The 25,407-nt window shown below is 39.8% G+C and overlaps 1 protein-coding gene across 1 annotated transcript in view; it reads right to left on the reverse strand.

Annotated features, from left to right (window-relative positions):
* Positions 1-25,407, reverse strand: part of CC2D2A (coiled-coil and C2 domain containing 2A) — an 86,040-nt gene that overhangs the window by 30,584 nt on the left and 30,049 nt on the right. Inside the window, exons 12-20 of the mRNA XM_018568244.1 lie at positions 24,932-25,035; positions 16,554-16,694; positions 15,324-15,480; positions 13,025-13,254; positions 12,028-12,205; positions 8,237-8,393; positions 4,014-4,161; positions 936-1,074; positions 615-818 (exon numbers count right to left, since the gene is read on the reverse strand). Of these exons, the coding sequence (XP_018423746.1) occupies positions 615-818; positions 936-1,074; positions 4,014-4,161; positions 8,237-8,393; positions 12,028-12,205; positions 13,025-13,254; positions 15,324-15,480; positions 16,554-16,694; positions 24,932-25,035 (1,458 nt within the window). The remainder of the gene's footprint in view (positions 1-614; positions 819-935; positions 1,075-4,013; positions 4,162-8,236; positions 8,394-12,027; positions 12,206-13,024; positions 13,255-15,323; positions 15,481-16,553; positions 16,695-24,931; positions 25,036-25,407) is intronic.

Genomic DNA, 25,407 nt, shown 5'->3' on the forward strand with positions numbered 1-25,407 from the left:
CACACACACACACACACTGGTGCATCCCTACTTAATAATATAATGTATTGCTGGGACTTGCAGTCCTGCATAGATGGTGCTATTCTGCATTGCTGTATAATGACTACTAGTCCCAGCAATAGCTTATAATGTGAATAAATATAAGAACAGCAGCAGCTTCTTACGCCCCCGCTCCCCTCTCTTCCCCCCACACCGGACTTACCTGACTCCTACAGCCGCTCAGCTTCCTCTTCTTTGGCAGCCAGGGGGCGGGGCTGAGTGAAGAGGGTCCGTCCTCTCCCAGCTGAAGAATGTGCTGCCTGGCGGTGCCTGCTGTGTCGGTAGCGACAGACAGAGCCCCTCTATCCCCGCACAGCCGCCCGTACATGCAGAGCGGCGGGGATGGAGCGACGCTATCTGGAGGGGGGGACAGCATGAGGAAGCTTTCGGGCCCTCTGCTTCCTCTCTGGGCCCCGCCCAACAGGTGGAACGCCGGGCCCGGTCGCAATTGCGACCGCTGCGACCCTGGTAGTTCCGCCAGTGACCATAATAGTATCTATATCTATCCACATCATTACAATACCTCCAGGCATCCTGCTTTATTTGTAATATAAATATATTTAAAAAATCCTCACCACAAAGATCTTGTCCGGGATCTCACGCTCCTTTATAGGCACCAATTTGTAGTTACGGAAATCTACCACTTCCTGGTTACGGAGCTGCAGAAGTCTGAACCGTTTTGATCTGCTCATCTCTTCATCGGACACAAAATCAAACTCCTTCTGCAGTTGCTCCAGGCGGAAGAACTCAGGCACATGGGCGTCCCCCCCACTCGCCATCTAGAGTTACCAAAAGGTAGAGACAAAGTAAATCGTTATTTTGTCAGAACATAACAACAGATCCTCAGTAGTGAATAAGACTGATAATGTATTAGTCATTTACACTGTAAACCTCACCGGTATGAGCTGCATGAGAGCTGAATTGTTGGGATCGTTAGGATCAAGCTTTGATTCTGCCGCCCACTTGGCTAATTTCTTCATATCAGTCAGTCCGGAAGCTCCGATAGAAGACAAGGCATCTATGTTATGTAAAGCTCTATAAGAAGAACAGAAGTTACATTTATTGGTGCAGGGAAGACAGCAAGGATTATTTCCAGAAAAACACACCATAACAGTCATATAAAATAATTCTGATTTGTTGCTACAGCTTTGTATATTTCACATACTGCCTTAGTGAATAAGACCAACAAAGGAAAGGTGACTTTTTAAATTATGTTTGAAATAGGAAAAATGCAAAGTTATTACCTAGGGTCAGTCTTACCTTTAGAAACAACAACTCCTATTAAATAAGGTTCATACTTGGTTAGAGTAACCAAAATTGTAACACTATTATCATCCTTATTAGACAGTAGAATGGTTACTGTGTGAGGTGAAACCCAATGAAGAACTGCTTTACGGTAATATACATAATAACTTGTGTGCCTTTTGATTTGGGAGCCCCTCCACATACCATCCTTCTCATTGTCATGCCGATATCCCACATGCAAGCTCCACATTCAGGGATGTTGAATGTGACATTGATAGCACTTTTGTTTGAAGGATGAAATCTTTGCATAGGTGCCTTGGCGCGGCAGTGTGGCTTCTACATATTTTTGGCCAAAAGTTTGTGCAACTAAAACCTCTGATTTTAACGCATACTGTTGACAGGGCAATTTGTTTGGTTGCAGGCTAGCTGGCAGGTGAGCTGGGGATTTTTTGTGTTTTGTATTGAAGGATGAAATCGGCCTGCATGTCTACAAAGATACAAAACACAGAAAATCCCCAGCTCACCTGCCAGTTAGCCTGCAACCAAACAAGTAGCCCTGTCAACAGTATGCGTTAAAATCAGAGGTTTTAGTTGCACAAACTTTTGGCCAAAAATATGTAGAAGCCACACTGCCGCGCCAAGGCACCTATGCAAGGTGTGGTCCTAACTCTATGTATGTGAGTCTCCAAGTGTGAGCATATTAATGCAGTCGATAAATTGCATGCAGGTGTACCAGGAGGTAGCCAACTCCTCCTAATAAGGTGCAGGGACGCACTGGAGGCCCAGCAACCAAAAATGCACGCTGGGACCCCAGTGCGTCCTCTCAACCAAAAATAGTCAAACTAGAAAAAGCATGGTACTTGCATGAATCTATAATTAGCCTTTACGGCAGGGTGCACATTGGAAAGGCTTACAACAATTTTGTATTTTGTATTGTTGTAAGCCTTCCCAATGTGCACCCTGCCATAAAGGCTAGTTATAGATTCATGCAGGTATCATGTTTTTTTCTAGTATGTCTACAAAGATGCCAATATGGTTAAATCTGAAGTATCTTGCTTCCAGCACTTGCTTTGATTGATTCTGTGAAATCTATTTCCTGTTCAGCCTCCATTACAGTTACAGCTATAGTTGCATTTGTGTTTCTATATTAAATGATCCAAAGCTACAGAACTATTAACAGTGTACAGTTAGAGAGATTTATGACTATTCTCTCTCTATAGTTGCAAATTATTTTTGAATTGGGACACTTTGTAATGGTCAAGGATATCAGTTGACACTTTGTGTTGCCACGGGCCACAGCCAACACATGCAGGACTGATGCAAGAACAGTGTAACTCCTCAGACAGATAGTCAGAACAGAACCAGAGACAGCAGTCTGATGGCTGGGTCAAGCGAAATTAGTCCATTTAATGATAAAACAATGCCACCTAAATGCAAGCGCTTACGTGGCCCTTCATTAGGCTCATTCCTAGCCTGATGAAGAGGACCCTGCGGGGCCCCGAAAGCATTTGCATTTGGATGGCATTGTTTTGTCATTAAATGGACTAATTTCACTTTACTATGGGTGTGCTGGTGACATCCTTGAATTCATTGTTACTTCGCGGAGCCGTCCGTGGTCATTTCAAGCACCTTCCTGGACTTTACAGGGTAAAACTACAAACCAGTAAGGAGTGCAGCAATAAACATCTGTATTTACCTGATGGCTGGGTCAGGCACAAGAAACCAATCTAAAACAGAGGCCACATTCCAGAGAGGTAAAGGGATCTAGGACTGACAATAGCAAAGGGAACAGGCTGATGATCAGAATAACCAAAGGACAAGCTGATGACTAATACAGTCCAAAATGATACACAAAATAATCCAAGGTATTGAGTGTCAGACCAAAAGAAAGACCTCTATCCAAGGTGTACACAAACAGATTTTCCTTTGGATCAGGCAAAGGCTTAAAGCTTTGGCCTTGCTTTAAAGTTCCTTATTGAGGTCAGGTGTGCACTCTAGTGATCTGAGCTAAAGTTGTAAGTCATGACCAGCAGATGATGAAGGTTCAAGGCTACTCTTTACAGAAGCACTGGAATAAGTTTTCCAGCAACTTAATAGTGACACAATCCTTGAGCTCATAGATTACTGAAATATGTAGATATTTTGATGATCCTAACCCAGTACCAACCTTCTTGAATCTGTTTTTTATGTTATTTTTTTATATATGGTATGTACAAGTTCAGTATGTATAGAGGACAATCTAGAGATTGCTAGAGAGCCATGACATGAGAGCAACAAAGATCTCTATGTACAAGCACTGCTAGATGGCATAGAGCAAAGAATAGCATGGGTCACTAGCATACAGCAGCATCAGTGTCTTAGCATGAACAAGCACCATTAAGGGAGAGAAATATGGAGGCCGCCACTGCTGACCTCCTGAAAATACTAAGTGCCAGGCTCTTGCTTCTATACTTTCCGAGCCATATACCTGGAACAAGTAGGAACTCCTGATCTGCATACTTATTGTGGTGTTTTACTGACTGACTGAATGTACTAAGGCAGAAAACCAGCAAGACAGTCAGGCAACTAGCAGCTTTTGGAACCTTTTCAGTCTATAATATAGAACCAGTTGCAGTCTATAATATTACCTCTGTGCAGGTTTCTTTTTAGAATAATGGTACATAAATGTAGTCCAATCACCACATTTGGCCTCTGATCATAACTAAAAATTTCTGGTGGCGTATGCTTACCGCTGAAGAGCGTTCTTTTGCTGTGACATAGAAGGAACGAGTGGCACTCCATTTTCCCCAATTGCCCAGGACACACAGTATGACACTTTCCCAGATGTCATCAGAACCATCTTATTGGTCCCATCAGCTTCAAAAGAAAACGGAACATCTGAAAGTACAGAGCGCACAACCACAGATAATGTGGATAGAATCACTTTTATGTTCAATATTCTTTTTGAAATGTTCACATAAAGAAAACAAGTTGCAGATTATAGGTTTCAATGAATATGTTGAGAAGCGAAGAATAACAGCGTGTCGATCGAGGAATCCTGCTGTGTGTATTGTATTCTGACAGGTGCTGCCGACAGCTGTCAGAATACTCGAGCGGGCTGCTTGTTGGCTACTGGCTCCGATCGATCAAAAATTTTCCAGTCAGCTCCATTGATCAGCTGATCGAGGAATGCCGGCTGAAAGAGAGCCGACAGCCCCACACACTGTGCGAATTTCGGCCTGTATATTAAAAACCGGCCTAAAATTCGACCAGTGTATGGGCACCTTAAGGCAAAATCCCCTTACAATGTGAACAGCCTATTTGCCTTTAGTAAATCAGCCCCCCTGAATCCAAGGGTCCCAAATTGTCTTGTATTCAGGTAATCTACATGTAAAATATTCATCATTTTTTGTGGATCATAATCTATGAAAGTTTGGATTTAGTTAATGTTACATCAATTGTTGGTTACATCAATTTTTCTGGATCTAGAGATAGATATTTTCACTTCTAAGAAGATGCAGAATATCAGAGTGTGAGAGTTTCTCAGTATTCCAGGGTTCTATTTAAAAGTAATATTATACTCTCAATCTGTTTTTCATTAATTAATCTACACGGAGCAAATATACATTGCCCAGCAATCCTTTCATTTTTAGCCCAAGCACGTATAGTCATCATGTTTCCAAACAGCTCCAAATCTCTCAGCTCGGCTTCCATGATCTTCCTGCTGAGTACAAGATCACAAGGGACAGAGCAGTCTATAACAGCTGTCCATCTACTAGCTTAGAGAAGAGTGTGTGGGTGGGTGTGTGTAGGGCTCCACAGGACCATGCAAGGGAAAGGAGTCACCCAGGATATGCTCAGGGTCTAGTTTTCAGGGACCGGCTGATTCTGCATGAAGCTAAAACTGTTAAACATCAAGAAGCAGAATCCAATGTCAGTGATGTAATCAGCATTTGAAATAGCGTAAAACCTTTTGACAATAAAATCACTTTAAGCTGTTCTTTTTTTTTTTTTTAGGTTAAACATACACATAATGATGCAACTACTTCATATAACAATTATTCCACTGAATGAATCGTATCTTTCAGAAATCAAACTTGCTAAATCAGTGGCTAGAATGAAAACATACAGTGGTTGCTCACAATTACAAGCCCTTTGGCAATTAAGACAATTCCCAGTGTGTGCATGTGTGTATTACAACTGTGTATTTAGTTGTTCGCCAGCAAGCTAGACCAGCCCAAGGATCCTTTGTCCAAAGACTGCAGTGTTATAATCCAGAGTTTTACCATGTTGTATAATAGAGTTATAAGCCTCAATGCATTGTCCACATGGCCAGTGGTAGCAAGGGCTCAAAGCCATGGACCAGACAAGAAACCAACGTTTTTTTGCTATCCAGGACCCTACACTGCTCAGTTACTGTACAAATGTCATGAAATAACCAGAATTTTACCAAAGAATGAAAATGCTACAAAAACACAAACCATTCCATCTTTAGTGGAAATCCATCATCCCTACCAGAGATTTCTATAGGATGACAGATGATGTTCCATGTCCTCAGCCTGTAAGTATGCTGAGATGACGTGCAGATCTGCAGCTGCCTGCAGAGCTCTATATGAATGCTCTTAGTAATGTAGTTGGGTGTGACAGGACGCTCCGATCACCCTACATCATAATTTACTTCCATACATCAGATAAGATTACTTCTGTATGGCTCACATTGTCTATCATTTTGTAGTGCACATTTGTGGCTAATATATATAGCTGACTTATCCTTTCCTATATACAACCGGTGATACAGTACAGAAGATAAATGGGTGGACGTGACCCAGAACCTCAGATTTTTTTCAGGCTAACATGCAAATGTATGGGCTAAATTACTTTCTGATGCTCATAAAGCAATATGACGAACCTTGTAAAAAATTAGAACCAGATTGCTAGCATATTGTGGTCTGCTTCTTCCTCCACTTTAAGATTAAATTAGAATGTTCCTATGGAATAAAGAACTCGGATCTAATTAAAGGAGAAGTCGTCTAATATTTTACAGTTGTTATTGGAACGGGGTAGAGGGGAAAGCATGTTGTGATGACAGCTGTCGAAGGTGGGATTTCTTCTTAGTTTGGGGTGACTCCTCTACTGCTGTGTCTCATATGGACAATACGTCAGGAAAATCTCACCAACAGGCACAAAAATACAAATGTGTTAGTGGTTCTATTCCTCCTTCACTCTAGCCAAGGCTAGAGTAGGCCAGAGCAGCACTGTAATGGAAGCCTATGCACTTTGTCTAAGTACACACTAAACTGTCCTATAAAGCTATGTACATATACCCCATCCTTTCTCAATCTTTTTACCTCAGGGAAACCCTTGAAATAATTTTTAGGTCTTGGGGAACTATTAATAAAACCAATTCATCAAGGGTTAATGGGACAAATACCTCATACATTGGCTTCAAGTGGGACCAATACCCTCCCCCTTACAGTGATGGTCAGAATGGCACCCTTACAGATAGCTATAAAAATAACATTGGTGCCAGGCCACTGACTATGCCAAGTGGCTTTGGCCCTGGAACTATGCAGGTCAATCAGCCACAGCTCCAGGAACCCCTAGCAACCTCTGGAGGAACCTTGGTTGAGAATGGCTGACACCCTGATTTGTAAAATGCAGGATATTTGCACTGAGGTATCAAGGCTCATTTGCAACAGATAAGAAATTGAAATGTATTCCACATTGCACTTAACTTGGCATGCGTTTATAAATGCAGTTTTGAAGGTCTCTAATCTAGTGACCTGAACAGGAAACTGCAGGTCAAGGCGCTAAAAACTGCAGAACGCAAGATATTTTAAAACACCCTGCAACACATTGCTCTGGTGAGAACATGTCCCAATTACATGAATGGAAGTTAAAGTACCATGCAGCATGTCTGTTCTACAAATGCAGCAAACTACATGAAACCACCTCAGAGGCGTATGAACCTACAGACTCAGCAAGCCAAACTCTGTTGAGCCCTCTAAGTCAAACAAAGCAAATTTTTAGGGATGAATGGCTTGTATCTGCTTTGCTTCTGACTTGCTTTTCTCTGCAATCATATTAACATGTGTGTGGTCAAAAAATGCAGAATACACGCAGCAGAACAGAACATGCTGCAACAGTCAAAAGGAAAAGCCTGGCAAATATAGCAAAAACTAACTAACTAACTGACTAAATAACCAACTAACTAACTAAATAAGTGGACATTGTTCCACTATCTTCATAATTTCCTAACAGTCCTGTTGCACCATGTACAAATTAGAAGTTTGGATTTAGGGTGATACCATTTTTCGGCTAACTAAATAGATTGTAGTGCAAGCTTTTGAAGCATATTGGCCTCTTCTTCAGATAATATTGCCTAAAGGGTCAGTTTCGAAAGCTTGCACTACAATCTATTTAGTTAGCCAGTGAATGGTATCACCCTAACCCCCCATTCTCACCTATACTTTAGGTGTGATTTGGTATTCCTGTGTCAGGAACTTGTGATTTCCTGCAGCAGGAATCCCAAATCTCCCATTTACAAGTGGAAGCTGTCACCCATTCAAGTTAATGATCGGGTGACAGCGGCCACATTTGAAATCGGCAGAATGCTGGGAAACACCGCATGTAATTGTAGGTGATACAATAACGTGGTTAGGAAAGAATCACTATTGTACAGCTGCCACCAGATTTGGGATTCCTACTGCAGGAAATTGCAAGTTCCTGAGGCAGGAATACCAAATCGCACCTAAAATATAGGTGCGAATGAACGCTAAATCTAAATTTCTACCAGTGAATCCTTCCAACTGCTATATAAACATAAGCAAAAATCTCCAGTGTACACAAGCCCCTAAAATAATTCCCCATGCAAAGGATTTCCATGCACTGAATAGAGAAAAAAAGACAGAACATGCGATTGTAGTGAGTGAATCATGGAACCGTTATTTATCCCCTGCCACACTATACATACCGCTGCCAACACCTTCATGATCATACATGACTCTCTGATTACTGCTGAACTCCACTTCCTCCACAGGAGCATTTCCAGTCAGCACGGTGGTCTCAGGGATGGGTAGGAATGCCTCAGCCAGCAGTGTAGTCCCCAAATATCCAGCTGTTTCATGTATCTAACAGAAAATATGATTCTTTATTTATGATGTGCAGAGCTGTACGATAAGTAATAAAAGGGTGTGTACAAATACATGTACAGAGATATAGTTCACAATCCAAGCTATCAATGAAAACCCACTGGGTGTGTGGAAACACCTTCCACTTAGCCTCATGTGATGCAAAGGGAAGAACCTGCATTGCCTATAGGAAGTAAAGTATTCCAATGGTCATATTCTAGTGCTTAGCCACTATATATAAAAAAAATTCTTGTTTCTTGAGTCTTCAAACTGGGGGGCAAGGATTAGCCCATTTATGGTCATCCTCTCCCTAAGTTCCAAATCCTAAAGCACCCCTGCACACACCATGATAGTCAGCCAAACAGAAGAGGATTTCTTATCTATGGTGACTGGCAGGCCGATGAAACAAGCGGTACCAGCAGCTTTTACCAATGCCCTCTCTTCTGCGGCTCTTTGCATTGACATAAAACTGTCAGGCTCACAAAGCTACCATTGCACTTATTGTAGCGCTCCACTATGATCTGACGATCCACTGCCCTGAAGGCAATCTGATTGCTCCTGCAAGTGTGACTCAATGAAACAAATGCATTCTTAATACCTGCTAATTGTAAAGGGCAAAGTAACCACAGTGAAATACCATTCTCCTTGTAGCCACCCGACAAATGTATATATTTAATTCAAAATAGGAACATGGGACAGCAATCATGTAAAAAGCCACAATTACAATACATGTGCTTTACTAAAATAGACTATAGTCTCCCTTTAACGTGAACCTGTGTGTTCCCTTGCATGGGTAATCACAAGTTCACTTTAGAGGGAGACCATTGTTCACATTAATGGCAGCCCCACCAGCAGCACATACTTAACTCCCCTTCGCTTCCTCACCACTCTGGATGCACAGAGCAAACAGTAATACCGGATACTTCCAAATATAGGAAGCATGTGACTTACTACCCTCTCCCATAATGTCACTGATGCTTGGCTATCAGTGGGGGTAGGAAAAAGAGTCCCCAGTCCAATGCATACTCATAACTTGCAGCTCACCGAGGACTTCCTATATTTGCTCCTAGTGGGAGAGCAATGCAAAGGTAAGTATATATGGCTGCAGTAACTACCATTAAAGTGAAGCTGCTGCTTTGCGCATTATAGGAAAACACAGGTTCACCTTAACATTGGACTTCCACAGCTGCTGAATGGCTGGCGAGGACACCAGTTTCTAGCACAGAGGAAATCACATGGATATTAGTCATTACTGTAGAAGAAAATGTCCACTATGGATCTTACAATGTGCTATAGACTGGTGTGTCTTACCTTTTTATAATGATTTTCGCCTTTATCATCTTTCAACTAATGCTGATCAAATACCCACTGCTGTGTATGAGCTTCTATCAAGCACCCTTAAAATGTGTAATGTGTATGCTCATTTTTATATGATATGATAAAACCTTTAAACTTGTATCCTGAATACTTATATAAAAATAATCCTACTACCCTGTAGAGATCTCACATGCACTGACATAGGTAATACAGGCCATTGGTAATACAGAGGTGCTTATATATATAAATGCTGAATCAATAGAGCAGAGCCGCACACAGCAGCCAAGCAGATTCTTGTTTGAACCTCATTGACTACTATGAATAACAGTAAATAAAACCAGCATCCTCTGCATTTGTTTTAATAAATGAGGCATGCTGGATGGGTGTACTGTGATTTATCTATACCTGCAGCATATATTCCCATGTACACACAGATCAGACAAGCTGATATACAGCAGACTCAGGCTTATTAACCATAGTGAGGTGTACAACATGAAATATGACTCTGTGATAGAGCGCCCATACACAGCTGGATCTGCTTTTCCAAACACTGATTTTCTGACAAGTGCTATAATAATTTATAGTATTCTGGAGACCAGCTGTATCTTCAAGGTGTAAAAGGTACATCTTGTTTCAATCAGTGATAGAGCAAGCCTTTTCTTATAAAGTACTGCAGAGTGTACACTTTAAAGAGAACTGGTCATGCCTGACCTTATGCAAGAATCAAAATCATCAGTAGACAGAAATGGAGCAGCTCATCTCTCTACTCCCGCCATGAACCTTGGTGCCAGATGAGGCTTCGGCCTAAGCCTTAAATCCAAGAGTCCATAGGAAACCAGCACTCGAAACAGGATCGGTCCAGTAATACCAATTTATTCCCAAAAAAGCATAAAAACAGTCAACAACATAGTCATAGCTCAGTTGTGGGACTGAAATGTGTCAGAAGTATGTTATTGACTGTTTTTAGGCCCTTTTGGCATAAAAACAGTCAATTGGTATTACTTGACTGATCCCATTTCAAGTGCTGGTTTTCTATAGACAATCGGAATTATTAGCCTGGCGAACCAATCAAAGTTGTGTTTTAGGAATGTGAGTAGTCAATCTTCAATTATTATAATTAACGGACTTATGAAATATTTACATTTACCCTTATTAGCCGACCCTTATTAGCCGAAATAAGCACTTCACCTTTTTCAAAGTCATGTGCGGCTCCAGCTTTGCCATGTGAAGAGGTTATGCAAAAATACAATTTCTCAAAGCGGTTATTTGCAAATCTACAGATACAGAGCGGAGCTGGAATTACTTCAAGCATTAATCTGATGTTTATTTGCAGTATATGAAATTCTTCAGTCCTAGCGTTAACTTAACCCGTTAACCGCTATGCACTTGCCCACATGTGACTTGGTGGAAAAACAAAGTACTAGTAGAAAAGCTTAAAATTAATTTCCACCTTTGCAAGTGGTTAGCATTTATGGTGGTAATGTAGAGGTGCAGTGATGATGTATATGTGTGTGCATTTTCATGACTCACATTGCAGGCTTTCCTCGTTTTTCTAATGAACATTTTATTAGGCCTGAATCCTACAAAGTACACATTTTCTCCACATGAAATTTAGTCTAACAAGGGAGTCGGATTGTAAAGCAGCTCCCCTCTCCCTGTGATTCTGTGTAATATGATCACTAAAAATCAGCTCTGCCTTTGCACACAAGGCAGCCATTTCCATGAGGATATGAAGAATGCTAACAAAAAAAAGTATGTTTCTGTGCTCGTATACAGCAACGGCATATGCCTGCTTCATGTACACTCGGTGTACATTGCTGGCATAAGTTTTAAAAACAAATACGTCTGCAAAGGTGGAAATGGGCTTTAACCCTTTCGCTGCCAAGGACGTATGGCATACGGACCTACAAAAGTGCTTCCAGCTGGCCAGGTCAGTATGCCATACGGACCTGGCATTTACAGTTCTACTATAAGCTGATGGTCGCTTTAGCGACCATCAGCTTATAGTATAACTGTTCAGCAGACTGTCCCCTTTAAATTAATAGCTGTCATCAGCGGCTCAGAAGCCACTGATGACCGCTATTATCAAAAATACCGGGCGCCCCCCCCCATGGGGGGTCTTTTACAAACGCTAGCAACGCAGCAGTTGAAAATCAAATCAATAGGAAAAAATTGCAGAAAATTCAAAAATGGCTTGGCCAGCTTATTTGAAAAATGTTCCGGAGGGCTTGGCAGCGAAAGGGTTAATCATTTCTTCAATTACTGTATTGCTATTTAAAGTCAAGTAATCTATAGTCAGGTTTGCATCCACTTATACCTGTAATTTTATGCTCTCAGGCCAATTAAAGATCTGCAGGTTAAATATTTGCCCCATGTGGACTCGGAAGTCATGCCCCAGACGGACTGTCACAGTTCTGGAAACTTCTTTATTATTGAAAAGAATCTTTAGGAACAAAGAATGCTTCAGTACATCTTCACGTCTCACAATTTCTCCCCTGAAAAGCAGAGAAAAGGGATATACACCTTTCAGAACCAACAGTGTGAACATGGCTATAAAATAGTGCTTATTATTATTATTATTATTATTAAACTTAGAACTCGTCTCCTTCCCAAACATTTATTCTTCAGTAGTTGGTTAAAAGCTCAATGAGATACCATAGAGAACAAGAAAGCAGCAGCACATTAGTTCTTAAAAAGCTGAGTATTGTTAGGATTTAATGTAGAGATCGAGTCATTGACGACATATCCCTCAGCTCCCTAAAATGTCCCAAACACTACAGCGACCCCTAACAGTTAACCATCTCTCTGCTGAACCATACACTTACCCCAAATGTATGCCTTAATTTTTGGACAGCCACCTTTGTGCAGGCCCTTCACTGATGTATTCTAACGTAATCCTTACCTAACACTTAACCCTCACCCTGTAATCACAGCCATTACCAGCGCACCCAAAAATATCAACATGAGACTTTATTTGGCACAAAAATACCTGCAATGTTTGAGAGCCATGAAACTCAAGCAGCAGTGATCTCACCCTAACTCATACCTCTAAAAATGAGACCTTAATTAACGGGAGCTATGCTTTGCATGAAGCATGGCAGAACATACCCACTTTCCCTATGTTCTACCAGTGCTACTTCTGGCCGCTCAGAATGAAGAAAAACACCCAGTACTTCCAGATATGAAGGCAGCTACAGCTTGGTGGTCAGTCCACAAGAGCCTTTGACAAGTCTACACTTCTAGGCCTATTCTGGCCACAACTATGCACCTCATACTTGATAATTATAATCAACAATAATTAAGGAATAATTTACCTTGGACACATGTTGTCAGGGGTGACATTTCCAGACAGGCTTAGTTCAGGGTTAAGGTTAGGCTCTCCAGGTCTTCTCCTGATGTTGGCTGCTTTGTCTCGAACTTGCACTTCTATATCATGTCTATCTACTTGTATCGGCAGGGAAGGTTTGGTCGGCTCTTCTACCATGTAGTCCACCTCAGCTTCATCATCCTGTTCCATACCTTCCTTTTTCTTTCCCTTCCGTTTCTGCAGTAAAATAAAACAGAACTGGATATATAACAAAGCAAATTAATGTCAATGCTAACCAAAGCCACCCTAGGTCCATGGATGGTTTTAGAAGTGTGTAGCCGCTTGGTAACCAACAGCCTTGCCTTCTGCCAGAACATTATACCATATTCATGTAAGGAAGGTACTGACACAGTTATACATTTTTGCTGAAATGTGCTATTGCAAATAATGCAAGCAGTAAAGTTTCCACAGCCATCAGCGTGCCCAAAAAAACACTGGGTGTGGGGTAATGACGCATGTCTGTGCAATTTGACTTTAATGGATCTAGTGTTTAGTTTTTTTTTCCATTTACTTATTTTCTCCATTCATAGGCTCCATAATGTGGTTGACCCTAGAAACTGTATTTAAAACTGTATAAAAGGAAGTCCAGCCTCACCTATGACAACCGTAAAAGAGAAAAACTGCTAACAAGATTGTAAGTTGGATGTTGACATTTGGAGTATGAAAGGGGTTATTGATAATATACTGTATGTGCCCCCAAGGACAATTCAGAAATACAATATAACAAGAGACTGGCAAAAGGGGCAGAGCAAAGATAGAAAGCAGACTGGGATGTATTAGAGAAGAACAAGTACGAGGGGCAGCGAGATCTTGCATAGGTCAGACAGGGGTAGAAGAACAGTGGGGGCAACACAATAAAGCATTTGGGACACAAGTCCTGCTCCAAATTCATGAAAGCCATGTGAGAATTTTCTTGCTATTTCCAATGTGTGCCGCATATTCTGGTCATGCCTATGTGGGACACTTTTAGGTTATGGTGCTGTGGCTGTGACAAATTAATTAAGATATACCGCCATCTCAGTGATAATAAATATGGAGGTAAATAAGACTTCTTCCATGTTCGAGTCAATTGTGTTGCACATTTTATTATTTTATCTATCTAAGGCAATTCTGCCACAAATTCATATACCCCTTACTGACGTTACATGAATTTGTCCAACGTTGTACCATTTGTTGCATGGACAGGAGACAGATTTCTAAAGAGTGTCTGTGACACTGTTTATAATTTCAATGCTTTACTGAATTAATCTGACAGTGCATCTGCCTTTTGGAAATGTGTCACAAAGAAGGCACAGGGCTGCTTCACACTTCCGTAATGCAATGTGTTTTTTTTTTTACATGCTGTAAGTTTTTCATGTAGAGAGAGTACTGCAGAATACAGGTTAATTAGAAATAGCCCAATTGATTCTAATGGCAAAGATTTAATAGGGCATTTTGTGTGCAGCAATCACTTGCATTTATCAGCACCAAATGCACAACAGTGATTGGGCCATTGAGATACAAGGTGACTAGTTTTACTCCTTTTTACTCTTCTTTTTAGAGTGCAAACGTGCCTCTGCAGTGATAGCTTTTGCCAACAACCCGACTATTCTGTTTAGGGAATTTCCAATACAACTTAACACATTTTAAAGTTAGCCATGACAAAGATACTGATGGTATAGCCAAAGTCTAGAGACAAATGGTACAAAGATCAGCCCACACCCGAATGGAGACATTAAGGGACTAATAGCAGGAAGTACCAACACTGCACAGTGCAATAAGAGCTTCCTGCAATTGACAGAGGAGGTAATTGGTGATAGGAGGTGGGTGGGACCTGTACATGTAACACATCACCCTGGGGCCCCCAGCCAAAAAGCTATTTGTAAAATAATAAACATAAAAAACCTCTACTTCCTCTAGCGGTGGTTGGCCCCGGTTAGTTGGTGTTGTTGGACCATTCCTTTTCCCTATCTCCTCATTATTCTTTCTTTTTACCTTTCCCTTTTTCTTGTTATTTATCTTTTTTGGACCTCAGCCATTGCACTACTTTGCATTGAGTTTTTACCTTATGGCGCATTGCAAGCTTGATTAGCTCCGTTCATGTTTACGAGCTTATGCTCCTCATTTATATGTTAATTTACTTGTCTATGCTGTTGCGTTCCAGTTTCTTTTCTCTGTGTGTTGCACTTTTGATATTCCAATAAACATTTATTGAACAATAAAAAAAAAACCTCAATGAAAGGGATCAAAACACTTATATGCAATACCTGGGCCCTCTTCCATGACTTCCAGTGCTTTAGGTCAATTCTGTATTGCGTTAGGTTCTTTTCATACTCCTCCATATATTCTTCCATTAGTTCGCTGATTTCAGCTTGAATTTCAGCTTCATAAGATTCTTCGTCGGCTTTTCTATTAACTTCTTCCCTAAAATCAGGACACACTTCAATAAACAGTATTTATGGACTTTCATTAAAATTACTGAGTGTCTCTGCAATCGGAAGAGCTGCCTTCCTGTAAGGCTGCCACATGTGTCCTGCACATGTTCCACACTGCGTAGTGATCTCAAACAGCCATAAAGAATGCCGGCAGTATTATTAGCAACAACAATCAAGCATTATACCATTTGAAATCATAACTATGTGACTACTAGATTCATTTTTAAGAGGGCACTAATCAAGGCAGAATTATAAGATAGGCTACTGCTGACTTGTTTTTGAAGTGCATGGTTCAGGACTGCCACCCACATCTTTGCTTTCACTACTTAAAGTAAATCCACACTGCATAAAATACGGAGGCTGCCATTGTTGACCTGAAAATGCTAATTGCCTATCTCTGGCATTGATAGTTGCATAATCACTGACCTGGAACAAGCAAGTGAAGTCTATGGAAAACAGAACTCCAGATATGCAAATTTGTTCTGGGTTATTCAGTCAGTGGCATAGCAAGTGAAATAGAATTTGTAAAAGGAGAATTTAGCAATAGCATCCTAGGAATTTTTCCAGTAACATTGTTTCCATTATTGAGCCACTGATATGGAAAAAAGAACATAAGAGTTCTGACTTAATTTGTTCGAGGTCAGTGACTAATTGGTGGAGCGCAGATGAGGGTGAAATGTACAGTTCAACAGAACATATTGGTTTTGAAGGAGTTGTCTCATTCTCTTGGTTGACAATTTATTTGTCCCCAGTCATGTTTGCCTTCATCCCTTTAGCTCCTCCAAGCTTGAAAGGCATAGAGGTCAATGTGCCCACCACGCCATAAGTCTACAGCCCAATCAACTCATGGGCTCATGAAAATGGATGTTGTCAAATACTGGCTTTCTCATTTTATTGCAGTAGGTGTTCAAACGTTAAACACAGAACAGGGCTGCATTCGACCTGCTTTGCCTGCAATTCCAATGAATCTCACCAGGACCTGCTAGGTGCTTTTTAAACACACTACATGCTCGGGAAACGCCTATCTACATGAGCCTCATCTCAGACATCATCAGTACTTACTTTCGCAAATAGAGCTTCACTGGGGTGTTGTTGAACTTCTGAAATTCGCGCAGGGATTTTATCTCTTTCCAAACTTTTATGAGGGACTTCAGGAGTGTTCGGTCTTTTTCTTGCTCTGCATCTCGGTACTTTCTTGTTTGTCTAGAAACAAAAACTAGTATTATCAAATCAACTGGACATTCAACCCACCTAGCAGAGGCAGCCTGCTATCATGGTTGAAGCAGGAGGCATGGGGTAACTTGTAGTCAACCCATGTATTTAAAGTATTACCTCATGCATAATTTTTCCAATTGTAACATATAGCCTAGCTGTGGATAATGTATTTATTGAGGAACTTTGTCTTTTACATTTACATATAGTATAAATGGATAAATGGGGAGGAAAGTACAATATAGTATCAAGAAAAGTGCTTAATATTTGAAGGTGGTGAGTCTCCTATATAGCTTATTTAAATCATAAATGTTACCAACCCCCAGTTAAGGAGATCCCACCACTATTTCAAATATGCAACAATATGATTAAAAGTTAATTTGTTTATTATCTCTTTTAAATATTTTTTAAATAGATTTTTCTAATCAATATAAATGACACATACAAGTACAAAAATACAAAAAGAAGAAAACATATAGCTGGATGGCACTCTATTAGTATATATACAGTATAGTGCAATTTAGACCTGTTATCAGCATACCCCTTGAATGACTGTTGGTCCCTGAACGGGACAGAAAGGATTAAATAAATAAATGATTAGGTATATCCCCAAGATGATGCTGTCTTCACGATGGATTTTGAAATATAATTGTGCATACGAGCGGTATCAATATTGTGGATCAAACTTCTGTTTAAGAGAAATATGAAGTATCACTCACAATTCTGCTGTTCGAAGCAGTTGTCCAGGTTTTTCCAGTGAACCTTGCAAAACAGGTAGATGAGATGACTTGAAAAAGCATCTCGATCCGGAGACAAACAGAGGTAGTTGTAATCCTGGAAAGAGCTCCAATGTCGGAGTGTGGAGCGCTGATTACATTCTAGTTTGTAAGTGCCGTTGCAGATTGGAGATTTCCCCTTCTTTCATTTGCGGGCTGCACAAACCGTGAGAATCCACTGTGAGCGCCAGACAGATATCCTCAAGCTTGAGTTGTAAACAAACTGTTGTAGACAAACAGTCAGCCGATGCTACAAACAAATAGCTGATAAGGATATTTTTAGAGTGAAGTTGTGGATTGAAGACAGCCGATGTATAACAAAACCAAAAGGGGCAACAGATTGAGCATCAAAGAGGGGTAACTGTTACTGAGGCCACCCATGCAGACACGGCAGATTGTATGACACGTTTCACCCCCACCGGGGCTTCGTCAGAAAGGCGTGATGAAAGAAAGTCAAAGTTAACTGTTTAAATACACTTTGTGTATCAATTACACTTGATTGAAACAGATTTTGCCATTTTGCTAATACGTGATATATTCAACAGTTTGTCTTAAAGATACAGCCTTTTATATCCATTACAATGTATCGGTGCGAATATTATCTATTTGTTACACTCAATTGACAATATTTGCTACATTTAAGGTAAAACTAATGTTAACAAAGTGTAGAAAGAATGTGTATATATACTCTATATGCAGAAACATATCAGAAATACTTCATGTTCTTTTCAATTCTCTCATGTCCCTAATTTGGCCAACATGTGAGAATTAATAACATAGAAAAAAAACTTTAATATTCATTTTATCTGTTAATACAAAAAATTATATAATAACAACGGAAAAAACATGCCGGAGCGGGGAACGCAACTACAAAAAGCAGCTAAAGTTAATTGAATCATTAATCCCGGATTCTTCATATGATTTGGTTAGATGAATCCATCTGCATTCACGTTGCAGTAAACATTTATCCCAATTTCCACCCCTATTGGATTTATGTATCCGATCTAAGACAAAAAACAGAGCCCATGGGTTTTTCCCCCATGTGCCTGCACTACATGTCTAGCAATGGGGGATCTTAAATCACGAGCTCTAATGTCTGACAGATGGTCTGATATTCTATTCTTTAACATTCTTTTGGTCTTTCCCACGTAAAACATATCACATTGACAAAAAAGAAGGTATATAATTCCTTCAGTTTCGCAATTAGCAAAATGTTTGCTGTTTATTCGTCGACCTCTGGGAGTTGTTAAACTGGTTCCTATTGGAATAAACTTACAAAACTTAAATTTCTGACACTGGTATGTGCCTGGATATTTACAGCATCTTTGTTTCTGATCACTCTTGTACTCGTTTGTTACAAGTTTATCCTTTAGGGAGCTACATCTACGATAAGTAAAAGAAGGTTCTTTCTGTATAAATTTGGATATTCTAGAGTCACTTAGAAGGCAATGCCAATGTTTTGTAATAATATCTGTAACTGCTTGATGTTGGTTATTGTAGGTGAGGATCAATCTTAGTTGGTCATTTGATTTATTTGTAGATGGTTTTGATTTATTGGTTTCATAATTCCTTTTAGTTCTATTATAGGCTTTTCTCAGAATGTTATCTGAATAGCCTCTTTGTCTTAATCTCTTTCTCAGATTGATGGCCTCAACCTCAAAATCAACATCCAGGGAGCAGTTACGTCTAATTCTTAAGTATTGCCCATATGTAATACTGTTTTTTAATGTCATTGGATGAGCACTGCTGGCCTCCAAGAGTTGAGTTTCCAGCGGTGCTCTTCCTATGAAGGTTAGTATATAATTTACCTTGTGAATCTTTGCAAATCAAGATGTCCAGAAAAGGTAATTTGAATTCATTGGCTTCCACGGTGAACCTCAAATTATAATTATTAAAGTTCAATACATCCACAAAATCCTTTAGCAAATCTAGGCCTCCAGTCCACAGAATCAAGATATCATCTATGTACCTGTGCCATGATAGAACATGGCACAGATACATACATAAATCATCTCTGGACCACACGTCCTCTTCCCAACCCCCCAGGTACTAGTTAGCATAGGAAGGGGGCGGGTACAGCTGGCTCTGACTCACGCAGATGGGCGGATCCAGACATAATTGTCGGGATCCGCTTCAGCGTCTCAGTATACCCGCAAGCTGTAGCTCGCAGTATACTGAGCTTAGGGTGACGGGAGGACGCTAGTTTGTGTCCTCCCATTGAAGGTATTTGAAGGTGGTGAGTCTCCTATATGGCTTATTTAAATCATAAATGTTACCAATGATTCTCACGGTTTGTGCAGCCCGCAAATGAAAGAAGGGAAAATCTCCAATATGCAACGCCACTTAAAAACCAGAATGTAATCAGCGCTCCACACTCCGACATCGGAGCTCTTTCCAGGATTACAACTTCCTCTGTTTGTCTCCGGATCAAGACGCTTTTTCAAGTCATCTACCTGTTTTTTCAAGGTTCCCTGGAAAAACCTGTGCTTCGAACAGCAGAATTGTGAGTGATACTTCATATTTCTCTTAAACAGAAGTTTGATCCACAATATTGATACCGCTCGTATGCACACTTATATTTCAAAATCCATCGTGAAGACAGCATCATCATCATCTTTTGGATATACCTAATCATTTATTTATTTAATCCCTTCTGTCCCGTTCAGGGACCAACAGTCATTGAAGGGGTATACTGACTAACAGGTCTAAATTGCAATATACTGTATATATACTAATAGAGTGCCATCCAGCTATATGTTTTCTTCTTTTTGTATTTTTGTACTTGTATGTGTCATTTATATTGATTAGAAAAATCTATTTAAAAAATATTTAAAAGAGATAATAAACAAATTAACTTTTAATCATATTGTTGCATATTTGAAATAGTGGTGGGATCTCCTTAACTGGGGGTTGGTAGCATTTATGATTTAAATACCCTACAGTTTAATTTGTATGTTTTAAAGTGACGCTAAACTCAGGAGGTAAATCTTAAAAATACATTCAAGTACCTTAACTATTAACAATACTGTACCGTATTTGTATATCACTCAGATGTAGATCCTCAAATCTAAATTGGTGCTGACACTGTCCTTCCTTCTGGAGGGTGGCTACTTTTGTTCCCCATGGTCACTGTGTGTTCTGTAAAATAGCCACCACTTAAAGTTGATGATTTGAGGATCTACAGCCGAGTGATACACAAATTAGCTACATTTGTAGTTAAGGTTCTTGATTGTATTTTTAAGATTGAACTCCTGAGTTTAGTGTCACTTTTTTTTGTGTGAGGCCTCTAACAGATTAATGCCAGAGTTGGTGTAAGTTGTGGTAGATGAAGGAGTCTGGTGAGATTCGAGTGGCAACTTGTTTAATGAAGTTATTGAAAGGTGAAGAAAATTTGAGCATGCTGCTGAGACAATTGTGGACTTCATACCCACCAGTGCACAAATCTACTCTACTTTCTGCAGTTTGCAGGCACAGTGGTGGTACTGTGTGCACATATACAGAGTGGCCAGTTTGTATAAACACTTGTGGGAAGATGTTCTGAAATGTGTACAGTCGTGAGAACTATATGCTTAATGTGACTAGGCTAACAAAGAGTCATATGAAACCTAAAAGTACTGGGAGCCAGACTCCCTTTTAAATTTTAATCATCCGCCCCTTCCTCCTGACTCAGCATTTCCAACTCCTATAACTCCTCCTGACTCTAGCATATTCACGTCCCTTCTGCTCTGGGACTAACAATTTAGCTGCTTGCTTGCTTAAGGTGATGGTGACGATATGTGGACATGGCTACATAAAAGCCCTGGAGAAGGAACCCCATTCCAACAGTATTCTCTGCTACCCATATTCCGACAGTACTAGTCAAAGGGGGGGAGTAAGTCTACCCTACTGCCCGAGCATTCTGTAGCCATAAAAAAGGAAATAAGAAATGTAATGCCCCCTGTTCAAAATTACTTCAGTGATTAATGCAATCAGCCCATTCACAAAGGTTTTTTTTCGTTAGCATTGCACTCTACATGCATCTTCTGGTCAAAAAAGAGAATCAAAGCTGAGATATCTAAATGAATTAGGAAAGGGCACTTTTCACATGAGCATGGATGCTGGGAATTTATTTTTATTGCAGCAGAATACTGTTGGTAAGAATGATAGCAAGAGTTATAAAAACACTAAAAGGAATACTCTAAAAATGGACATAAAAGAGGAAAGCTATTTTGTATGATGTGCTGTTTTGTGCCTGATAATATGATTTCAATTAGAACTGTCTCTCCAGCACATTTATTTCTTAGGAGTGCTTTAAAGCCACACAAAGTTGAAACCATTTTCAATATGCCACATTTGCAAACACTTCTTTTAGAAACACTTCTTCTATGAGGTCATCTCAATGAATAGAGGCTCTGAAGGGACCGAAAGATTCTCCTGGCTCTTATAAGACAGCTATACAGAACCATTTCTGCAGAGAGTGCTGCATGTAAAACATATGCCGCCGTAAAATACACTGTAAGATAAACTCTTTAATTGAGACTATAAACGGGAACCACAACATTAACACAAGGGAAAAAACCTTTAAAAGACTATTTTGTTATCAGAGCAATGCCAGAGCAAAGGGCTATGAGCATACTGCAGTATTTACAGAGTCCATCTTCTACTAGTATCATTGCAGTGAAATCAATTCTGATTGAGTACTTTGGGCTACTGTACTTTGCACTGAATGAGTCTGCATGTGTCTTATATTTCTGATGATACAGATAACGTAAACACTTGTTTTAAGATGACAAGGCTGCACTTTTGAGCATTTGATTTTTTTCTACCCCCTTCACTATAACATGTATGTTGTTGGGCAGCCTTAAAAACATGATGGGTAGAGTAAAAGTTTGTTCTAATTACTTATTCTAGTAACAATGGTGACATGCAGTCTAGGACGTGCAAGAATCATTCAACTTACATGACTTAAGGCTAAATTGTTGTCAAATGTAGATGGCCTCTTTGATGCCATGATGGGTTCAGGCCACCTACATCAAACTGCAACAACCATCCTTAAACAAGGATGGGTGACCTTGACACTATCCGTCACCCACATACAGTATATTGCCATTTTAACCGTCAGTTATGAAAATTAACACCTGCGCCAGCCTTCATGGCACCATGGTGACTGGATTATGAATATAAGAACAGGGTGGCTTCACAAGCCTTCACTCCTCCCACCATGTTCATGGACAATCACCATCTGCCTTGACACATTCCATGGTGATTGATAAGTTATCCATGTGGCTATAAATTCTGGGGTATGATCCTAAAACTCAGAAGAAATGAAGAAGCCACTTTGATGACCATCATAACCTCTTCAACATTACAGAACAAGTCTAGTTAAATGTGTCTAAACATAACCAGCTATTCTATGGTTTAGATAACGGAGAAGCTTCACAGACATATTGTAACCGACTAGCACTGGGTCCTTGTGAAAGGCACTTTGAGGTCCAGTAATACAGTAATAGATACAAGACAATAGATTCTGTTTAAAATAAGTAATGCATTAATACAAGGGATGAAAGTTGCTCGACCAGGATGTTGTCTATGCCGACTGGCAGGCAGAAGTCCACCACCTGACAGCCTTTGCTGGCAACACTGGGCAGGTTAAAAGGGCTTGGAAGGTCTATTGCCACAAGGGTTACCAGATCCTGCTTGCATGGCCAACCGCTCTGTATATTCTATAGGCAGCCTTAAATCTGCGGAACATCTATGGTCAGCACATAGGAGCAATCCCGGGCAGATGGCCAGAAATTCCTTTGTAATTATGGGTGGGACTGAACATAAAATATACTGACAGAAAACATGAGAAACACTTCTCAGATCAACCGAGTTTACTATCTAAAAAATAAAAATCTAATAATGTTTAAACAGATCCAGGATCATGAAATAATAAGCATGTTATGTAAACATATTTTTTTTTTTTTTTACCCGGCATGTGCTTTACTATCTCTCCCCAAGAATTGTAATCTAGAACATATGTCCTGTACATCTTATAAATACAAATGAGTTTACTACAGAGAAAAGGAAAAGCACTTACCCTTCAGGGATACTTTTGGTGCTTTAAAACACAGAGAAATTCCAGACAAATATGTGTTTTGCAATTCTATTAATATTTACATACTTAACTTCTTCTTTTCACAGAACAAAGCCATATATTGTCAAACAAATTCAGAAATTGGGCACTTTAAAAAAAAATACTTTATGTGATTCATGTCCTCTGACAATAACCAGTGTCTGCAGAGCAGATGTAAATCCATCACGCAGATCTGATCACATCAAAATGGCAGCGTGCTTCCTGGTTCTAAGCACTTTCCTCTGTGTAAAGCTGGCCACATACTTATATACTTGTATTTCGGCTGATTACTTTTCAATTTCAAGCTGTGTCTTGTCCTGCCGGCACCCTCATTTCAACAACTGTTGACTTTTGTCAAAAGAGCTGGGTGGAAAATGTCAGCCAGACAGCTACAGTCACTGTTTGTGTATCCTTAGAGTGGTGGACGCTGGCTGTCGGAATACAAAAGCCCAGGAGGGAGATTCCTCCATCCACACTGATACTATGAATGGAGAAATATATCAGATTTATTTCATTCACCCTACTGGCTGAACAAAATAATTATTTAACTGTATGGTCAGCTTAAGCCCTAGGCACAAATGTAGCATGAGAGAGAGGCTGTACAGCATAGAATCATATGAGATGAGGCTGTAGACCTACCTAGAAGCAATGTAAAAATGTATATTAAGGGACTAACTAAAGCCCTTAGAAAGGTAAGCTAGATGGCTTTCTGACTTTAGCACAGTTGCAATATTTAATATGTAGCATGATCAGTTCACCGACTGATACTACCTGCTGTGGGGGGTTATTTAAAGGAAAACTCCACTTTAAAAATATAAAATTGACAAAATCTTTAAAAAAAAATAAATATAGCATATACAATTGTCACATAATTGTAGTATTTTGTAATTTGTTGTAATTAAAAATGACCTTTCCATTTAAACTGTAGCTGCTGTAATTTTCTAAATGTGGCAAAAAAATCCAATGCAATATGGCGACCTGGAGGTGTCCTGCTTCTCTAATTGGTGGACTGATTTTTCAAAAAGTCTACACTAGGATACAAGTACAATTTTTGGTATCCCTTGTAATTGGAATTTCATTTTTGGTGAGATACTCCCTAAGCCTAGGGGTTAATTACTACTAAAGGGATGCTGACACTGCACCTTTCCTTATTACAACACAGGATGCCCTTCAACTGATTATAATGAACCCAGACCCTCCTATTCAGGAATTGGTCTGGTAAGGACATGCTGCAACAGCTTGTTCTTCAGAAGAAAAACAAAGTTTCTGTTGTGAAGAATGATTGAAGAGAGAGGAATGACTTTTTTTACAACAAAAGTGGAATTACTCTTTAAGTATTTGCACAGATGGAGTACCTGATATCCGGCTTATAATCATGGATACTGTGTTCAGTTATGGTGCTGGGGCCATACGTGCCTCCTGCAGAAATATCCTGTATGGCATTCCTCAATGCATGCAACTAAAAGAAGAAGAAATAAACATGAACAGTACAGCGGGGAGTCTGTTTCTGGTTAGAATTTAGCTGCCAATTACAGGATCTGATAAAGGAATATTAATGTAACATTCTTTCTTTTATAATCCACACTGAGAACAGAGTCAACTGCAATCAAATACGTTTTGAGTTATTACACTGGAGCAAAATCAATACAAAGAAATACTCATCTTTGGTATAGAAAAAGAAAACACTTACACCATACCATTGGATACACATCACAAATAATAAAATAAGTCCAAATTTTTTTTTAATCTTAGGAAGTAGGAAGGGATTAGACTTATGTCTGGTGTTAAATGCTGTCTGTGTTCTGAGGAGAATTTGTTTATATATATATAT

Source organism: Nanorana parkeri, unplaced genomic scaffold, assembly GCF_000935625.1.
Source record: "Nanorana parkeri isolate BGI_ZX_2015 unplaced genomic scaffold, ASM93562v1 scaffold1161, whole genome shotgun sequence".
Taxonomy (NCBI): domain Eukaryota; kingdom Metazoa; phylum Chordata; class Amphibia; order Anura; family Dicroglossidae; genus Nanorana; species Nanorana parkeri.